The 20,491-nt window shown below is 41.6% G+C and overlaps 1 protein-coding gene across 3 annotated transcripts in view; it reads left to right on the top strand.

The window, feature by feature from the left end:
- GABRB1 (gamma-aminobutyric acid type A receptor subunit beta1) overlaps nucleotides 1–16,283 on the top strand; it is a 140,985-nt gene extending 124,702 nt beyond the window's left edge. For all 3 annotated transcript variants that reach the window (XM_056338322.1, XM_056338329.1, XM_056338340.1), the window contains 4 exons: nucleotides 4,199–4,336; nucleotides 4,480–4,632; nucleotides 5,832–6,082; nucleotides 13,203–16,283. In XM_056338322.1, coding sequence (XP_056194297.1) covers nucleotides 4,199–4,336; nucleotides 4,480–4,632; nucleotides 5,832–6,082; nucleotides 13,203–13,550 — 890 coding nt within the window. In that variant the 3' untranslated portion in view covers nucleotides 13,551–16,283. The remainder of the gene's footprint in view (nucleotides 1–4,198; nucleotides 4,337–4,479; nucleotides 4,633–5,831; nucleotides 6,083–13,202) is intronic.
- The last annotated feature ends 4,208 nt before the right edge of the window (nucleotides 16,284–20,491 follow it).

Genomic DNA, 20,491 nt, shown 5'->3' with positions numbered 1-20,491 from the left:
TTTACTAATTAAAAAATATAAATGGTAATCTTAGCAATCACTTGTTACTTAGGTCAACAAAACCACAGGCAGAAATCCTGGGGAAATTGTTTGATTGGGTGGGCTAGGCTGCTGGGGAGGGCAGCACAGAATGGGACCGTGTTTGCTCCAGAAACACCGAGCAGCCGCGTCGCAGCCGCAGCGGCCCCCGCCCCCGCCCGCCGCTCACCGGGAGCGCCGGGGACCCGGCCCGCGCCGCCACCGCCGGGCTCGACCGGAGCCGGAGCCGGAGCGCGGGCGCCCCCCAGTGGCCGCCGCGCCGCAGGGCCCGCTGACAGGCGGCGACAGGCAGGGACAGGCGGGGCGGGGCGGGGACAGGCGCCCCCCGGTGCCCGGTGTGTGCCTGCGGAGCGGAGCTGGAGCTCTGCCACAGGCGACTCCCGCGAGGAGGAGCCGATCCTGATTTCCAGGGAACGGGCACAACTGAATTGCAGCAACCCCTGCTGTCGCGGCAGCTCCACGTGGTTAATGCCACGGTCATGCCCGCCTGGGGAAACAGCTCCAGGCCGCTGCAGCTGCACCCGCTCCTGACAGCTGTTACGAACGTAACTGAAATAGTTCAGGTTCCCGGTATTCGACTCCTGTGCAACTGGCGTTCGGACACCGCCGCCCAGCTGTAGCCCCGTTCTCGCTGCGGCAGAAGCAGCAGCACCCCCTGGTAAAGCGGTGACACGGGGATGCACGCGGAGGGAAAGGCTCACATGCGAAAAGGAGCTGCCGAGGGAATACCTGGGCAGAACAGGTACGTCCGGTGAACAACTCAGCCTGTTAGATTGGGCTCTGTGCAGGCTAGAGCCACTTTTTCTATCATTGAAACAGCCTTTCTTCCATTGCAAATGTGAAGGCGTATGCTGCCGGAACTGAGGGTTTATCATGACCTGCTAGCCAGAAGCTAGCACATTCCACACTGAATGTTTCTTCATTTACATCACTACGGCTCCTCATCTGAAGGCACTGTCCACTTCAAAAAGGAGAAGGAGTGATCTGTCCTCTGTTGACTCTGTTCGGAGCCGAGGTCGGTTCCAATCATTAAACTGCAGCCAACTGCCTTCCTCTCGAGTTTGCTAGTTTGGAAAGCAAAAAGCAATGTCAACACCTACGGAACATGAGGGGCTCCAAGCCCTGCACCAGTGAGTCAGCAGCAGCTGTGGAAGCAACGCCTCTCACACACCTACAATGTGTAAAGCACATAATGGAAGGCATCACACAACAAAAATCATATCACACCAAGGAATGGAATGCCTGAGGAGAGTATACGATTTGTTAGCGTCTGGCAGAGTTATCACAGTGACTGTCAAGAAAATCACGATTGTACCAAGGTTCTCTATACGAAACCGCAGGAAGATGTTCCTTCTTGATTACTCTTCTAAAATAAGAGCTAACAAATGTGAATGCTCGTACCTGAAAAACATCATTATCCCTTTTTCCTAACTTCGCTCAGCTTTAACCCGACTAAATTCAAGGCACAAGCATATTAGAAGCAGCAACGGTTCACACTAGATCCATTTTTTTGTTGTATTCTCAAGCCTTTTTTAAATTTGTAAAGGTTAAAGCCGTGGCCTGCTAACAGTGATGGCTTGTCATCCTCTGAAATCTTCCATGCAAGGTTCCTGCTTTTTGGTTAATTGACTTTATAACCTTGTAGTTATAATTTTCATTTTGTAGCCAAAGTCATAGAAATCTTTCCAAGACTAGTGCAAAGCCCATCTGCCTACCTTACAAAACTTCCATAACCTGTTTTTGCCAGGGTCCAGCATCCCCACACACTGTACCAATAACACGATGCAATCCTTTTGTAGGAAGTTGTGCCCATTTTCTTTTTGAAATCTGCCCTGTGATACCCCAGGTGTTTATTTGGTACCATTTAGTTTTAACAACTAAATCTACAGTAATTCACCTTTGGGGAAGGGAATTTTCTCTGCAGTTAGGTGCCCGAATTATTCCTTCTTTTGTCAAACAGGCAGAGGAACTGCAGAGAGGTTAGCAGAGGCTGACGAGGGGGACAGCATGAAGTCAGAACTTGCTGGGAATGGGAGACGGCTCCTTTCTCTGCCCTGGGTCCTGGCCGAGAAAGCAGCACAACCGCAGCAAAATCAGAGGGAGGGGTGTGAAAAGGGCCCCAGGTGACAATGGCACAGAACAGAAGACTGAGGTTCATTCTTTTCTACCAAAGCCTGAAGCAGAATCCAGGATTCTGACACCTAAACCTTCACCTGTGACTTTGCAGCAAGTATGGGTGCAACACCTTAGGTAGTGCTGCGCCTTTCTTTTTTATGCTAGCCCCTAAAGACAAAGAAATAGCTGTGAGTGTTACCTCATGCAGAGGATATCTGTGTGGTACCGACTCTATACATAATCAATACCCTTTCCATATGAGATGACACCTTACCATTTCCTCTGTTTTGCTCCATCTTTTTTAAAAAGGGAAAATATTCAACAGACATTTTTTTATAATACAGATTTGCAAGAAAATGAAGTTAACACTTCCCTGACAATCTTAGTCTCAGCCATTTAAACAGACTTTGCAGTCTTCACTCTGTCCTTCAATCCTTCTGTATTGTACCCTGGACGTGGCTCATGCTGGGCGCACGGCTGTGTGCATTGCCTTTACAGCAGCTACTGAAGTCCCACTACCAAGCAGCTACCTCGACCTTTTTCAGTGAAAAGCTTTTGGCTTCTGCCTGGAAGGAATGAAAACCAGTCATGCAGAGAGCCCTGTGTGGGAGCCCTGGGATGGTTCATTTAAAAAAAAATAAAAAATTACCATAAGTAACAGGAAGCACAGTTTTAAGCAAACAGCAGCGATCCATATTACACAGATCAGTACAGTTTCGGGAGCAATTCAGATAGTCAGCAAACCATGGCACTGAGCAGTTCACAAATAAGGTACGTGAACACTTAACCTTGTTCAGCCCATCACTGTGTGTTTGCATCAAAAGATTGCTGTTCAATAACTGCAGACTTGCCAAGCAGTCCCCGGAGCCTGCAGCAAGCTGTGAGGGCTTCTCTGATTGTCCCCAGGGAAACTACAGACCCGTTCTGCACGTGGTCACCTTGCCAGAGACAAGGCTGATACCAGGCGCTGTCACAGGACATCTCCAGGCTGATTCCCCTAGCTAGAAATTGTGTTGCTGCTGCATATGAAAGGATAAGTCCCTAATTCTGGAGAGGTTTCTGATGCAGTTGGTTCAGCTGGCAAAACTACTGTCAAGTTTGCTAAAGCTTTGAGTTCAAACACATGTTTTTATTTGATCTGTGTCATATGGTTTAAACCTGATTAAAACTAACACCTGAAGGAAAAGTCTAAAAATAGATGAGTGTTGTTCTCTCCTTTGGTGGATATCTGGAGAAAGTAGTAAAATGCAATAAATTGGAACCAGTTTAAATATTAGTCCAAAAAAGTTATCAATTGTGAGATTTATTTTTTTTTGAAACTCAGTCAGTTTTGAGTTTAATCAAAATGTTTTTGAAAATGTTAACAATAATGTTAACATTTCCAGTGGTAGAATGGCAAATTAATTTTTAATTAAATGATAAATAATCAACATCACTGTTAAAAAGAAAGAGAAGAAAGGAAAATTTAAGTCAATAGGAAATAGTCCTGTGATAACAGAAGATCAAAGATGGCATGGTCTAATTAAAATACAAAATGCTGCATGAATATCAAAGGAATACCTGCAGCTCTGACAGACATGGCCAGGTAATAGTACAGGCACCTGAATTCTAGAATCATCTTTGCCTCCACTGGCTCCAAACTCAGTATTTTGCCACAAGCCGGCATACGAAATCAAGGCAAAGCTGGGAACCGAACCTGGTTTTACTGTCAGAGCTCCTCTTAGAGAGTTTGTTTCGCTGATGTTGTAACATGTCAGTAAATTGAGTAACTCGAGCCTGAATGAAAAGCAGCAGCATTAGAGCTAGCTAAAAATTGATCTTTAACTTTAAATTCTGTCCTTGTTTTCTGCCTTCTCCCTTTCCACCCCTAGAATCTTCCCCTGGGTATGGAGGAGGCTACATGGCTACTGTACAACAGAAATGTCACATCAGAGAAGGCTGAATTCCTGACTGACAGCAGCTCCCTCCACTTTAACTGCAACTATTTAAGCCAAGTAATAAAATAAAATGAAAAATCAATAATCAAATTGTGCCTCTGTTTCAGATGGATACACTACTGATGATATTGAATTTTACTGGAATGGAGGAGAGTCGGCAGTGACGGGAGTTAGTAACATCGAGCTCCCACAATTCTCTATTGTTGATTACAAGATGGTATCTAAGAGAGTGGAATTTACAACAGGTAAGAAATGGTATCAAAGAGAGTGGAATTTAAAACAGGTAAGTACTGGTTAGTTAAAAAAGCTCCCCCCTCTTCCCCAACCCAGAAATATCAGTGTCTAACTTGTGTTAGACATCAGTTATTATGTGACTTCTTTCTTTCAGGAGCATATCCTCGATTATCCCTTAGCTTCCGGCTTAAAAGAAATATCGGATACTTCATTTTGCAAACCTACATGCCTTCCACACTGATCACAATTCTGTCGTGGGTATCTTTTTGGATCAATTATGATGCTTCTGCAGCCAGAGTTGCTCTAGGTAACTTCTTTTCAAAATCACTGAACTACATAGATGCTTGTTGCCTTCGAATACAGTAGCACTGAATCCATACAGGTGATTGTAGCAGCATTAATTGTGAGCTTACATATGCAGCGTAGGGTCTTCATCACTAGGAAGGCAGGCAGGTGCCACCTTGCCTAGATCTGATGTTCTCACCCTGCAGTTAGGTTGGGATCCTGACTGACTTCCAGTTGCCATAATGGTTTTTGGATCAGGTCAAAAGTATCTTGCTTCCAAATGTAAGCATAAAGGTCTAATTCGGGTGGCCAAGGGTACCTATACTGTGCTGCATCAACATTTCTTTGATGTTAAAAAGCATCCTCTCAGGCCAGATGTGTGGCTGGAATGAATACTCAAGTTCCTCCCAAAGTGGAGTGGTACCAGCTTACACCAAGTTTCCTGTACCATGTTCTTTCCTACAACTTTCCATAAGAACCAAGATCTTCTACCACCATCTGCGCTTTAAGGCACATATGCTTTTCAACTGCTAAAGCAGAAAGCATTTTGTTCCACCTTTATTTTGTCCCACCTCTCTGTAAATTTAGCTCATTACACCTGTGCCTAGAGCTATTATCTAGATGCATTAGAAAGAAAGAAAGAATCATGCAGCGATGGATAACAGTAAGATGGAAATGCTTTACTTGCAAGCACCCCTCTAACAGGAAAAGCTGTTTGGTACAAGCACATATATCACTTTCTCTTCATCAAAGACCATCACTTTATCATAAAGCTTCCCTTTCTCCTTTCAACCCTCTGTTTTCAGTCAAAAGCTAGATACTTAATCCAGTTCCCCAGAGCAATGCAAGCCACAGGGCTGCTGCTGTAAATACAGTGATGAGTTCTCTGCTATCTAGGTCAGCTATGGAACACCGTGTTCCCTAGCAGAGTTATTGCAAAAATTAAGGCAAGATGTACCAAGGTAGCCTGGGCTTTTGAAGGCTATTTTGTTCACCCTGTGATGCACAGAAAGCCAAGAAAGGTGCTATTCACAGGCTTGCAAGGATTATCTTCCTTTCCAGTCCTGCAAAACACATTCCCTTGCTGTTAAGAATCTGTTCTCGTAATTAAGCCACCTGCATGAGAAGTGCATGGTAGCTGGGCAATGCTGCCACTAGGCCTTTCATGCTCAAATCTCCTTCCCTGCCTGCTTACTCCATGTCTTTTGCTTCCTTTCGCAGGAATCACAACTGTGCTGACCATGACCACCATCAGCACCCACCTCAGGGAGACCTTGCCAAAGATTCCCTACGTCAAGGCAATAGATATTTACCTGATGGGATGCTTTGTGTTTGTGTTCCTTGCCTTGCTGGAATATGCCTTTGTAAACTACATATTCTTTGGGAAAGGGCCCCAACGTCAAAAAAAGGCAGCAGGAAGGGCAGGACATGCTACAGGCGAGAAGAGCAGACTGGAAACAAATACAGTCCAGGTAAAATGTTCAAGCCAACTTTTCAATTATTTCTGCTGTGACAGTGTTGATGTATATGATGATAGTGATAAATGCGGTTTGAAGACATATGCAAAAGTATTTAGGATTGTCTGGAGAAAAATTGTATTTTAAGGAGATTACAGCAACATGTTTATTCCATTTTCAACTGAAAACAGAGTAAGAAACTACATAAAATGGAGAAGAATATTCAGAGCAAGCTTTTCTTTGCAGCACAGAAGAAATGCAAGGGGTACAAGGAAGTTAAATATTTACCATTTCAACTGTATATTTCTTTGCCACACAAGGTGATATAGAAGAAATGTTTATTATATAGCTCCTCTTTACATATAAAACTTTAACAAAACTAAAAAGCAAAGACAGACACGTTTGTTTCAGTGAGTTCTGAATGAAGCCCACACCACTGAGCTTCCAGAAATGTAAGGATGCTGCTGCTAGGTTATAACAGCTTTCACAGATGTCACGACTTTTCCCTCAGGCTAAATTCAAGCAGACCACAGCTACACCCTCTTAAAAAACAAGCCAGACAAACTCCAGGAAGTAATACTATGGACATTTTTTTAACTTGGAAAAGTTTAATTTTCAGCAGTACATCACTGAGCACTTGTAAACTTCTATAAACCTATTTCATTTTTTCCCAGTTTTTCAGAAATAAACACTTCCCTTAAGTGTATTTGGCCCAGTCTGACTCAGAGGAAAATACATATCCTCATGAGCCAAAAATGTTCTTCTGTTCTCTGCTTTTCTTACAATATATTACATCCAAGTATTTACGAGATCTTGCCCAGGCTGTCCTATAATCTCCTGTGCTGTTGTGGCCTGGGGTGATAACATTTGGACCAAACTGTATGTGAGCCCTCTGCTCGGCTTGAAGCACGAGACCGGCACACAAAGCTCCAGCAGGTAAGACCTTAGCTTAATGGATGGTTGCAATTCCACATACATGTCAGGAAGTGCATTTCAGAAACTCTGTGATATTTTATTAGTACTAGAGTTGTGTGCCTTGTATCCCAGCAGCCCTGCCACTACGGTTAAGCATCATTAACAGAGTCATGTCCTCAGTCTCAGTGAACTCATAAGCCCATTAAAAGTCCTTACCCACATCTGCCTCCTGTCCCAATGTGTAGGAGATGCTTTATTACAACGGGTGCACAAATTCAGTTTAGACTTGCAGCAGTCTCCAGGGTCCCACAAAGTATTGTCCTCCACAGAGCAGAGGAGGTAAGCCATCCTGTTACAGATTGCTGTGTGCAGGCACTGTCTGTCCATTTCTGTGGAAAATAAGTGGAAAAAACCCAACAAAGCCCACAAACTCTAACCAGCCACCTCAACAGCTCCTGAGATAACCCAGCCTAGGTGAGAAGAAGCACAGCAAGGATTCATGATGAAAAGGAAAACTCTTCTCCAGAGGTCAGCCTTGGCTTTATGGGCCCCAGTGCACTGAACTGAGTAAAGGATGAAACAGTGTGAAGGATAAGAGTGCAGGTAAGCTCTTTCTCTTACGTATTTGGCAAGTTTGTTTAACTAACAAAAAGTCCTAACTTAATGACTGAAAGCTTTTGTCTAAATGTTACACTGGCAAAGATTACACTGAGACTAGTACTCAGAATGGAATAGAAAGTGTTTGCAATCCCACTCGAACTTCTCAGAGCACCACATGCATATCATACACCAGCATTTCTCTTTGTACTAGGATTTGCAACTGTCCACACTGTAGACTGCAATTCCATTCTGAGACTTAGAATGCTTTAAGTGAACAGACTGCTTTCTGCCTGTACAGAGCAGGTTTGTGATTTTAGAGAGTGAGAGAGAGAAATACACACCTACACGCACACATGCAGACACACACTTGTGAATAGGTATCAATGGATTTTGTTATCCCACTGGAGATACGTTGATGTGGGAGCTTGTGAGCATTCATTTTACTCAGCATGGAAATGCTGATGTCCAGCAGCTGTATTTCTGTCTTCAGCAGGAAGAATGCACATGAGCAGAGCAGTGGGACACAGTAAAGTTATGTGATCTCTAGTGAAGACAGCTCCCAGCCGCTCTCCGTCATATTTTGAGACTTTTCACTGGTATTATGATGTCTGTACCAGAGCAGGGGAAAGTGGTTTTGGAGCACAAAAGAAACACAGATGTAAGTATCTACAGCTATAGGATATTTTTTCCCTTTTACTCTTGATCCATACCACTTATCCATAAAGACACCTATAACCAATAGAAGATATGTAACAGTGCTTCCTCTCTTTGTGCCAGGTGAAGATATTTCTTGTTTCCATCTGCCACAACCAGGAGTTCAAATTCCTTCACCAGATAACAAAAGCGTTAGACATGTGAGCAACACTCAGCAAACTGGCCGTGATATTAACACAGTATAAAGAAGACCCAATGGAAAATGAAACCATAATGCTATTTCATATGTGGCTGTTGCTTGCTCTACAGAATGAAGAAGGTGGAAGTAAAGCCCCTCCAGTTTCACAACTTATACCATCTTAATTTTTAATACGCAAAAACAATATTAACTTGTAATAAACATGCTTTCTGTTTCTCTGAATAAAGCATAAATGCTGTTTATATCTCCTTGTCCATTTGTTGAAGCTAGATGTCACTGAGGAAACCACCATAATTATGGTTAAATAGGACAAACCACCTAGCAAGGTAATCCATGCATTCAACTGCTTCTGTTTCACCAGACAATTATAATATGAATAAGCATTACACAGAAGATGCCTCTTAAGCATGAGAAAGAGGCAGGATGCAATCGTAACTGCGTAAGGGGCTGAGCCATCAAGGGGTTCATAAATGGCAACAAGCATGGTCTCTTGCTCCCCAGTTCTGCAGAGCATCTCACCTTCCTTTCAAACCTTCTATGAACCACAAAACACCTGGGATGCAAAGCCAGAGACCAGCCACAGGCTGCAAGGACAACGTACAATTTTCCAGTACAGTGGCTACTGGAAGGAGAAAAAGGAGGGAGCACATAACCACACAGCTAGCTCAGCCTTCAAGTAAACCCACGCCTCAAGAAGTATACCCCTGCTGAGCATAACCTGTTTCTTTGCAGATCTGATTGTGATAACACTACTGCATTTGTTCCACAAGACGGCTTGTATGAGTAGCATGGCCCTGAATCTTTCAACTTAAGAAAAAGAAAAGATGTTTTTGTATTGAGACAAAACAAAAGTTCTTACCTTTTCTCTCCCAACACTTAACATTAAAAAAGTAGGTAGGTAAAAACCCATTCCAAACAGCACTAAGCATCTGAGACCCATCCTCTGTCAAGGAATGCCAGTGTGCTCCTCCCCTAGAACTGACTAATTTTTATGTGGTCAGCACAGGATTGTTATTTTGGGGTCTTTTTATTACTTTAACTATTTTACACTTACAATGTCATTTGACACTCCTAAGCAGGAAACTCATTTTCTAAGTACACATACAAGACAAATTATTAATTCTTCTTTGTTTCCTGAGCACACATCAAGGCTTTACATCACTGATGAAGATTCATATATATATACCTGTGCTGATTGATGTTTTACGTAGTTCCAGTGCAAGCAAAGAATTAAAAATCTATAAAATCAATATAGATACACGCTCAATATGGGTACAAATGTCATTACAAGAAGTGTCACCATGTACATGCATCAGAAGCATATTTACGCTTTCATAATTATACTAGATGACTAACACATCAGCTTTAGATGCTTTAACATCCTGCTCACGTATTCGTCATGATATGTTCAAAAGACAAAAAAAGTAACAATTCTTCAGCTTTCTATAACTTTAGGCAAAATGTATGCATTGTACAAACAAGGCTAAGTGTGTATGTTTGTGCAAACACACATTTAGGCTCAGAATATCTGTTAAGCAAGAAATCCTGCTTTCATCTGAGCAATAATCAGTTTATGTAATAAAATTTAGGGCACTCCAGCGAAAGAACAACGAGGTCGTATCTGAAAGAAAGAATAAATGCATTGCATCCAAGCAAGGAAGAACTCCGGGCTTGATATGGCTCATCTTTCCTACCTAAGGAGGGGACTGAGATACTCTGCTCCAAAGCAGGGGGCCAGAAAACTGAGCAGACAGAGCCTTGACTCTTCCATCCCCATTTTTTGCCATGCCATCTGATGCAAATGTGTCAAAGACTGTGTACAACTGCAGTACATACCTGGTGAGGTGAAAGAGCCTCTTCACTGAGACACAGGGTGAAATAAGTCAAAGTCTGCTGGCTGTTTCTGATGCACAGGCTTCCTCCAGCACAGGACTGACCGCAAGCCCCAGGTAACCTCGTATCAAGTAAGGGAGAAAATATTTTAAGACAGAAAATTTACAGCTTTTACTGTCCAGTCATTTGCTGTTGATTTGTTCTAACATTAACATAAACAAAACTAGTGACAAGTCCTTTTGGGGGATCCCTTAACAATCTGTACATTTTCCAGATTCCTACAGGAATTTGTAGAATTTAGAACTCCTATGCTTCAGTAACAAAACCTCAGCTGCACAAGTTTTAAGAATATTTTGGAGTGAACTTCAATCAATTCTGAAAGGGTTTTTAACAATGTGGGAAATTAACTGTTAGTCCAGCTTCATGTTGCACAAGTGAAGAATTTGACCCAGGTACATAAGTAGAGCCTTTATACTTTTCTGAGCTAATTTATTCAAGATTAGCATAAGGCCCTTTGCTCTGAATTACAAAGACCGCAATTCAAAGACTGAATTACTTCATGATGTATACAAATCATCCCACCTAAAATGATTTAAATAAAACTAATTTTAAAATATAACAGGCTCATTCATAACACTTAAAGGGGGAATTCATATGCTGCTTGACTTATAATAAGCTGTCAGGGTGTGTTAGTTTAAGAAACATCCCTATGAATCACTTTAGATTGTAGGCAGTTATGAGTTGTCTTCACAAAAGAGAAGCCATAACAACTGCTTAATGATGCTTGTGCTACTGCTACTACTATCACAGCACTAAAGTCAATTAGCTTAAACATTACATTATGTAATCAAAGACAGCTTAAAGAGCTATTTTGTAAAACTGGGAAGAACAGGTTGATCTATCAGAGCTTCTGAGAATTAAAAAAAAAATATTCCTTTTTACATGGAGACAACTCTGAGATTGTTGCTTTTTCCACAGAAAAAGTCAGAACTTAGGGGTACAATGAGTAGTCCCATAGCTATGGCAGTCCTCTGCAGAGTAGGAAACCCTGGCTTAGGTCTTCCCTCTGCCTAAATTTTAAGACTTGACCAAAAAAGTAAACTGAGTAGCCCCTATCTCAAATAAAGATTGCAAACACCATGCTCCTTTGTGACCAGCTAGCCTCTCTAACTCAGAATATGTGAGCTTTTCCCACCAAAAACAGTGGTGGGAATTGGGATGTTCCCACTGAAAACTCATTTCAGTGTGTACAGAACCAGGCACTAAACCAGAGTAGTGCATCTTCTGTCTGTGGTGAGTTACTATTCCGTTTAGAAGACTTTTTTTCCCTCACAGCTCTCCTGGGTGGCTTTTGTACAAATAGCCCCTTCACTTCTGTGTTTTCAGTTAGTAAGTGCTTAGTCTGGCACAGTGTATATATGCCAGCAGCTATCACGCAACATTTTCTCCTTCTAGTGATGGGAAGGAACATCTTCCACGCTGCCAGGTGGAACCCAGGCTTTCTCTGGCTTCCAGCTTTCCTCTGCAGCATCCCCCAGAGTCTGGATTTCCCCTTGTGCTCTGCTTGGGGTTTTTTCTTGAACATACTTCGAACCTGCTGTAGATGATTATACCATTTCCTAGCTCTGCTATGTCTCACTAAAAATGTAAGTCTCAGCATGTGACCCAAGCATTGCATATCACTGACGTTTCACAAGACTAGACATCATCAAGAAGTAATTTTCCTTGGTACAAAGGTATCCCCAGACAGCCATGGTATAGATTGTAACATATTTGGGGTAGGTCCAACACCACAGTTTACAAAAAAGAATTTTAATATTCAAGCCTCAAGGTGAAGTCTTTGAAGTTTCATTTAAGAGGTCTGTGTCCTGAGCATATTTCCCTCATATGAGCTACCGTGGATGTTTAAATGCCTGAGAATTTGAAACATCTAGGAAGTCTTTATGGAGAAGTCAGGAGTCATCCTGGGAACACCAAAAAACTTTTCCTAAAAGAGGTTTTACTACAGACACGTAGAAAAGTAAAGAAGAGTGAAAAGATAAACACTTTGTAGTAACGCAGCAATCCATACTTAATTACATTCATACACTCAAAAGGCAATGATATTAAAATATTTTATGTCTACACATATATGATTGTTTCTGCCAGACATGTACATATTAGTTGCAATTTCCAGTTTTAGGTACTTGAAACAGTGCCCTGACTAACAGCACAAAATTCAGTGATAAACGTATTTGAAACAACTGCTTCTGATACCAACATATAAAAGTGCAACTGAATGTAAGGTTTCATCAAGTAAAATAAATTATTCTGTCTCCATATGAACAAGTTAATAGTATGCTGTGGGGAGTGGGGATTTCCATCCTGCAATATAGTAATTCTCAAAAATTAATTCTCATCACAAGTATTTTACAGTAACAGATAAAATGCACGTGTACCTACGTGCTCTTCGTATGATGAACTTATTGTTACAAAAGCAATTTTTAAACTAACCTACAGCACTAACTCTGTATAAACCTGTATAAAACGAGCAGAGACAGCAACATTTTATTTTCATCTTGAGTACGTGAAAGCTTCGAGTGTCAGGTCACCAGGCATTAAATATCAGTATTTCATAAAAACCATGTTCTAAGTTAAAGATAAAATTAGAAAAGTCTTACTTTACAGGGGCCGAGATAACAAACTGAATTAAAAGGTCCCAGACCAAGAGGCCAGGTCTGGATGGAAGGTGTTTAGATGCTTAATAATAATTTCACACTAGTCAGGAAAGTGTACTCAGTACCTTTTCACTTTTTGTCAACGCTGCACAAGACATGACTGTCACAGCAGCGCCAGGAGTGCCTCAGCAGCAGAGCCAGAAGTCACCCGTCCATCTGGAAAAAACCTTGGGCTGCCTGAGGAACTCGTCTAATTCACGTTCCTTCCTTGACACAGGTTGATCCCCATGGAAATGTGCTTCTTAGCCCACTTGAAATACGAAATGATGTCAGCAGCTCAGACGTGTTCACAAGCCTCTGTGACCCTCGAGCCACCACGTACACGTACGACAGCGCCAACCTGCAGTACAGAAGAGCCACTTCCAGCAGAGACCTCTACAGCAGGAGTGTTCTGGACAGGCACAGGCTTCATAAAAAAGGACGCTTACGAAGAAGGGCATCCCAGATCAAAGTCAAAATCCCCGATTTGACTGATGTTAACTTGATAGACAAGTGGTCCAGAATGGTCTTTCCCATCACATTTATTCTTTTCAATGTTGTTTACTGGCTGTATTATGTGCACTAATTTATGCAATAATGTTACCATAGACTAACATAATTAGACTTGTTTCTTTTCCTTCTCAATTTTGTTAACTCTGAAGAACTGCAGTAGCCATAACATGTTCAAGGTAAGATACCCAGCCATCGAATACTTCTAGATTTAAGCTTTTGAAGAAAAAAAAGAACCCAACCCAAATCCAGCCTCACCATTCACAGATAAGTATAGTACAGATGTGCTCTTAAAAAGCATCTTCAGCAAAAGTGCTATACTTTGATTTTTTATAGAGTTCATGCATCACCCATGACCTTTCTGTACCCACTTTTATCTCTCTTTTTTTTTTTAATGGAATAAAAATTAGTATTACTGTATTTCTTACCATATATTGGCAGCCTATGGCAGCATGCTTCCAAATGAGGCAGTAAAACAACTCAAAGTAGTAGTTATGTCACAGTCTTTCAGCATTTAAAGCACAGAGAAATTTGAAGAAATAACTGTTTGAAGGATTGTAACTATTATATCACACATCATTTCAAAGTTAATAGTTATACTGGGAAGTGTTTCCATAGTGTCCGTGAGAAGTACCACTCAAGGAAAAGTCAATTCACATTTTCAAAGAGGCAGGGATCTTCAAAAGAAAGGAAGGGTAGCAGAGACAAATCCCACCAAGTTTCCAACTAAGGAATCAGCTGATGGACTCCTAACTGGATCCAACTTATTTCCACAAAGTAGCAAAGTCGAAATTGCTGAGAACAATTGTGCCATTTATAATTTTGTATTAAAAAGTAGGACACACAGACGTGTTCATTCCTGGAAGCAACTACTGAGGGATACCCCAGGCCTCAAGCGGCCACCTTTTTGACTCCCAGGTTGCCTGTGGCTGATAATTGCAACACATTCTCCCAAAAGCTGGCAGGTGTCTGGGAACAGATCTGAGGAGATTTCTGCATGCAGTTTCCTGTAGATTGCCTTACTCTGCTGAGGAACAGGAGATACGGCTGAGTCCTGCAACACACTAGTGATGCTGGGTGCACTGCTCCTGAGGAGTTGCTTCTCCCCATCCGGCTGCTTATCGCCTGACACAACTCCAGCCGAGGGACCACAGGCGAAGGTCCCTGCAATTGGGTAGCAACTGGTCAGTCATCTCCTATCTGTATCAAATCCATTCCTCTTCTATTGCCAGGGGAGTTTTAACAGTTTTAACTCTATGGTGCCTAACATAGCATTTGATTGAAACAGAACTATTAGCGGTTGAATTTTATTTTGTATTGAAAGTGTTTCATAGTTTTAAGAGAACCAAGTTATACAAGCCAGCAGAGCCTGTGGAGGTACCAAGGTGATTTTTCATCAGTGCCAGCTAGTACAGAAAGAAACTTTGATCAGGACAATCAGTAAGCAGCAATACCCACAGTTAGGAATTAGTAGGGAATACAAACGAGTGATGGAAAGCTTCTACACCAGTTCCACACTGACTGGCAGTAAGGTCAACCGGTGACCTTATCGCCAGCTGACATTACAACTTTTTAATCAATCAGAACTTAATAATAAATGAAACACTCCTACATGTTAATGCTTGCCACATCCTGCAAGACCTGGACCTCCTAACAGATCAGGACCTGCTGCCCCTTCCCTTTGTTTATGCAGCAGGCTCCTGCAGAAACAGACTGGCATGATAAAACATCAAACAAGAAAGGGAATAGGTTTAATTTACTCATTACAAAAAAATGTAAGCCTGCAAAACAGGCATTTGACATTGGTAGTCTAGGGGGGTCCTTGAGACTATCAGTTTTCCTGTGGGCTCCGAAGCCACAGAACCCAAGCTCAACGGAACACAAAGGTGATTTCCTCAGCTGTCTTCTCTCTGTCACAACCTTTAACCTCCACTCTATTGAAGAGTTGCACAATTTTACCAGATTAATCAGCCAGTGGGTACAACTTGAAGTGATTCAGGACAAATATTCATTCAGTCAAATGGCTCTTCTGAACAGGCTACAACTTGTATGCCTATCCCCACCCTAAAACAACTCCAAATAAATGTTCAACATTTGCACCATAACAGCAACCAAACTAAGAACTGCCACACATCATTCCACATGGGACATTTTGATGAATTTTTTAGTTAAATTTAAGCAATGTTCAGATCATGAACATTTTAGCTGTATATGGAAGTCTTGCATGCTAAGTAAACTGAACTTCTGTAACTGCCAAAAGAGCCCCAGGAGGGAGACAGCAGCAGGGCCGTATATGCTGCCTATTCCAAACACATACCCCATTAAATGGTTTTGAATTCAATGAACTGGCACCGGACTTTACAAACAGAGAGAATAGGTCCACGAGCTTGTGCACTTGCCAGATTTGAGGTTATATGCAGAAATAAATATAAAGAAAGAAATACATTCTACAGATTTGTAGGGTAAAATACTCTGAAAAAAACCACTGTCAGTGACCCATGGATTTGCGTTACCTGATTTCTCAAAGATATTCACAGGCAGACCACAGGTCGGTAATTTAACCCAGCTGTTCCAGTGGTGCAGAGATGTTACAACCCCTTCTTACAGCTACAGTGGAGATTTAGGAAAAGCAGCATGGCACTGAAACAAGATTTTAGCTTAAGAAAAGGATCCTTTACCTTATATTACAAGAGCAAAGATCAGCCTTACTGGTCTTCAGCATTTTTCTTGTAAGACCCTAGCATCTGCATACACATAGTTTCTATTTTATGGATCACCCAGCTACTTCACCCACAGATGTTAGTCACATGGGCTAAAAACCATTACATTGTACAGTTCCAAGCAAAATAAATAAATAAATAAATAAATAAATAAAAGGGTATGGAGCAGAGGAAGGGCCATTAACAAACAAAAAGCAGTGCAAATGCAGAAGTCCTTCAGAACAGCATTGTCCAAAATAGAACTGCCAGTGTTGAACGGCACGCAGCAAGGCCTGCCTGCATCAAGAGCTGGAAGCCACAGTCTTGACGGAGGAAACAGCTGCCAGCTCTCGGCGCAAAGCTCTGCAGCAGGGGCTAATAACCCCACCACATACAGAGGCAAGAGCCACTTACTGCAGGCACTATCTTACCCCAAAGCCAGCACCTCCTGCCTCCCACCGCTCCTATCCACACATCTAACCACTAACTCTGGTAAAGAAAACAGAATTTGGCATACAAGCTTGCAAGGTACATTGGATTTAAACTAAAACCCCTTTCAAAGCCTCAAAAGAGAATTAAAACCCAAACTTGGGAACGGTATATAATGGTGTATGACCATAACGAGTACATTTTCCCTCTTTCAACTACTTTTAGAAAAAAAAGCAGAAGAAAACATTTCTCACTTGAGAGCAATAGCTTGGCAGCAAGGAAAAGACAGTGGTTATTAGAGGCACAGGATGGAAAAATATGTCTATTTATGGGTTACCCACGCACTCTGCCATCTAGAGCTAGAAATCAGTGAGTACAAAAGAAACACCTCTTCCCATCAACAGGGTGGAGTCATTTGGCTGACTTTAAGCAATGAAGGTGAATAATGATGTAATGCTAAGCTCCATCACTGTTGTACTTCACTAATTAGTTTGCCTGCCCTTAGGAAGCAGACATCAAGATCAGCATAGGTAAGGTACTATTACTAATTAGATTTCAGCTAAACTCCCTTTCAATTTGGGCAGCTGTCTCGTGCAACCTGTGTTGGAAGTCCTTTTTAGCTAGGTTTCCCAAAGATATGGGCTTCTACTGCCCCTGAGTGTGTGTGCATGTTTGTGTGCCTACCTGGAAATCTCCCAAAAATATTTGAATCCGCTGACAATTTCAACTACAAGATAGCAGAACAGTAGGGATCTAGGAGATACCACGTTCTTACAGGTTTCAACAAAGCAGTTAGCTGAGCAAGAGGACAAAGATCATGTTAATTCACCCGTCTTCTCTGGCACAGAGATACTCGATGAACACCAACCTGATTAGTAAAAAAAGAAAAAAAAAAAATCAGTATCACAGGAATCTTTCTGCCAGCATTCCTATCCTTCATGCTACCACTGACCAGCACAGAAGTTGCCATTTCAGTTACTTGCCCTTTCACCTTGTTCACCCTTATAGAAAATGTTCCATCCCCTCGTACTGCAAGCGGAGGATTTCTTGAGATGTATCATGAGGGAAGTCATGCAGCGCTGGGGGCCATGTTCCACCAGCTGCTCCTGTTTCCCATCACTGAGGAACCTCTGCACCTTCTTGTGAATTCCCATGTACTGAGGATGCATTGCTAACACTGCCTTGGGAGCATTAGTCAAATATAGGGGCTGTGTTACACCTGTTATGTACAAAAATATTTTTAAATGGCTTCTGTATTGCAAGGCATAAGACCCATATCTGTGATTGTACAAGAATGTGCCTTCCTACCCCCGTGGGCATCCACCCTGCAGCTCAAAGGCAGCAGGAGATCACAGAAGAATATTTAATTTCAGCATGTAATGATACCAAAACATATATGCACAGCATGAAAGAATTAAGAGACAAATGAGAAATCTGGCATTTCTTAAAGGAAGACTAGGTCACTTTGGTCTACTTACTGTCTTGGAGTGCAGAGTGAACTCTAATTATGTTGTCTGCTCCTTGGCATGTTTATTTCTGAATTATTTTATAGGTAATTTTGAATCTCCAAATGTTATAAAAACATCACCTCTTGTCTTGTCCTGGTGCCATTCTAAGAAATGGTCTTCAGCACTTATTCTTGGCAAAATCCAATTGTATTTGATTATCATTACCAATGAGAAGCTAAAATAATTAAATGACAGCAGAAGCATGTCATCTCTAGAGACTCTCTCTGATCAATAACGTGTTTTAACTTATCACTGGCTAGCTGTATATGCTCATGAAAGCATAAAATATCAATCACACTGCCAAAAATGTTCATAAAGATGGGTTTCCTCTGGCAGATTATGCACTTCAGTGAGAGCATCAGCAACCTTGTTCCCATCTATGAACATATCAGTTTCCTTGTTCCCGTCTGAAACATCATTTGCCGTTTTGATCTAGCTGACAACATACTACCTGATTTTCTTTAGATTTTCAGAGACAACTAACTTTGAATATTGTTTGCAGCAGCTTTACAAACAAAGCTGGCAAATCATTTCAAGAAAGACCTGAATAAGACTTCGGCATTGGTAAAGAATTCAGAATCGGGTTTTACAAAGGCAGTTAATACCAATTCTCATCAGATTGCCCAATGCTTGCTTTAGCTCCCATCTAAATCAACATAAACAGAAATATGGAAGAACTGAAACCTCTGCATTCCCAAGAAACAAAATTCCTTCTTTTATGGTAGGCATCAGAAAACAGTAGTTTAATCTACATGGTCTTAGGAATCCTTCCCCCCAGATAGTCCACCACCAAAGCAGTCCCCGTGGACCTATAGTAGTTCCCAATTAGAAAAATTTACACACTTCCCAGTGCCTTTCATTACTGTATTAGCTAAATTAGCTGACTAACCTCATGCTAAAACGTAGCCCAAGCCTTCTCTATGTAGGACTCCTGCTGGTGCTAGCACATATGAAGAGTACCTTTGAGTAAAATTCTCAGCCATAGACAGCATGAAGCGTCGAACATCCAGTATATCCTCTACAAACCAGCTTAAAACGTCAGGTTCTGCTCCTGTGAAGACTTCACAGAGCAGCCTGATGAGGTGAAGCACACGGGCTTGTAAAAGTCCGAAGGATGAATCTTTGTGAGATTTGCCTCCTTTTCTACATTTTGGTAGTAGTCTTTTTGTCTTTCTGGAGAGGTCCAGAACTAAGTATAAACTATAAGTTTACAGAGGGAAGCGTAGTGTACTGCCAAATGTAATCAAGGCAGATTTAAAGAAGTGATCTTGGTGCACTTATGGAAGCATTCTCCAGTACTAGAAGAGTAAAAATACCTTTATTTCTGATACTTCATTAAAAATATTAGTTCACAACTCAAAGGGATAGCAAAGTGTGCATACTTCAGGACAAGGCGTTACTGGCTTTTAAGACCACGCTTCAGAAAAAGGTACAATCATGTTTCAGCATGTTTCTTACAAGAAAGGCTTGCTCCAGAACTCAGAAATTGCTCTACAGGCTTATATAGATGTTTTGAAAATACATATTCTTGACATACACGATTGCCCTGTTGCAAGAGCAGCTTCATTGCAACAGTCACTTCCATACCAACGGTTTGCAGGTCGGAGCCAAATCTGATTCACTATAGCAGGCCAAGATCAAAGCTGAAATGGTTGATCATTAAAAACACGTTTTTTCTGAAATCACAGGAAGATTTCTATGAAACAGAGAAGTGCAATGAACACTAGTGGAAAGCAAGTAACATTTTTATAATTCATTTTTATATTTTGTATCAAGATATGCTGCATTTTCTGATTCAAATTGCAGGTCTATTTAAGCAATGTGATTTTCTGTAGGTGCTTTTTACATGTTGAAATTAAAACTTCATACAGCGGTGTGTCCATTATAAGTATTATTTTCATTAGGACTTCTGGTTCAAAGAGCCTACTGTACAAAATTTTGGTTTTGCTCTTAATTACGTGCTTAATAGGTCTGTACAAAGTACCTGCAAAACCACAGAGGTTTTATCAATATATTTATGATGGTTGTTTTCCTTTTTTTGCCCATGCAACCATGGGACCCAGAAGTGAGCTGCTCTGCAGGAGCAAACAGTGGCAGAATATGAACCCATGTCCCTGAAACAGGACAAAAGGGGGAGCATCACCCAGGAACAACTGTTACAATTTAGTGTGGTGGGACATACAAATACTAAAGCCGCCTCACTTAGTGTAACCAGTTAATGAGAAGAGCTCAGGCCTGGAAGAACGCAATAAAATATGGATATGGGCAAAGTAAGCAGATAGGCAAGGACAAAATTTCAAGTTATTTTACGTTAATGGAGTCTCCTTAAACTCCTGCACCTTTGGTCCAATTCCTATGCCTTCGGAAGATTTCCACCACCA

The sequence above is a fragment of the Falco biarmicus genome, chromosome 1 (assembly GCF_023638135.1).
Source record: "Falco biarmicus isolate bFalBia1 chromosome 1, bFalBia1.pri, whole genome shotgun sequence".
Taxonomy (NCBI): domain Eukaryota; kingdom Metazoa; phylum Chordata; class Aves; order Falconiformes; family Falconidae; genus Falco; species Falco biarmicus.
This window is presented reverse-complemented; position numbering and strand designations above follow the sequence as displayed.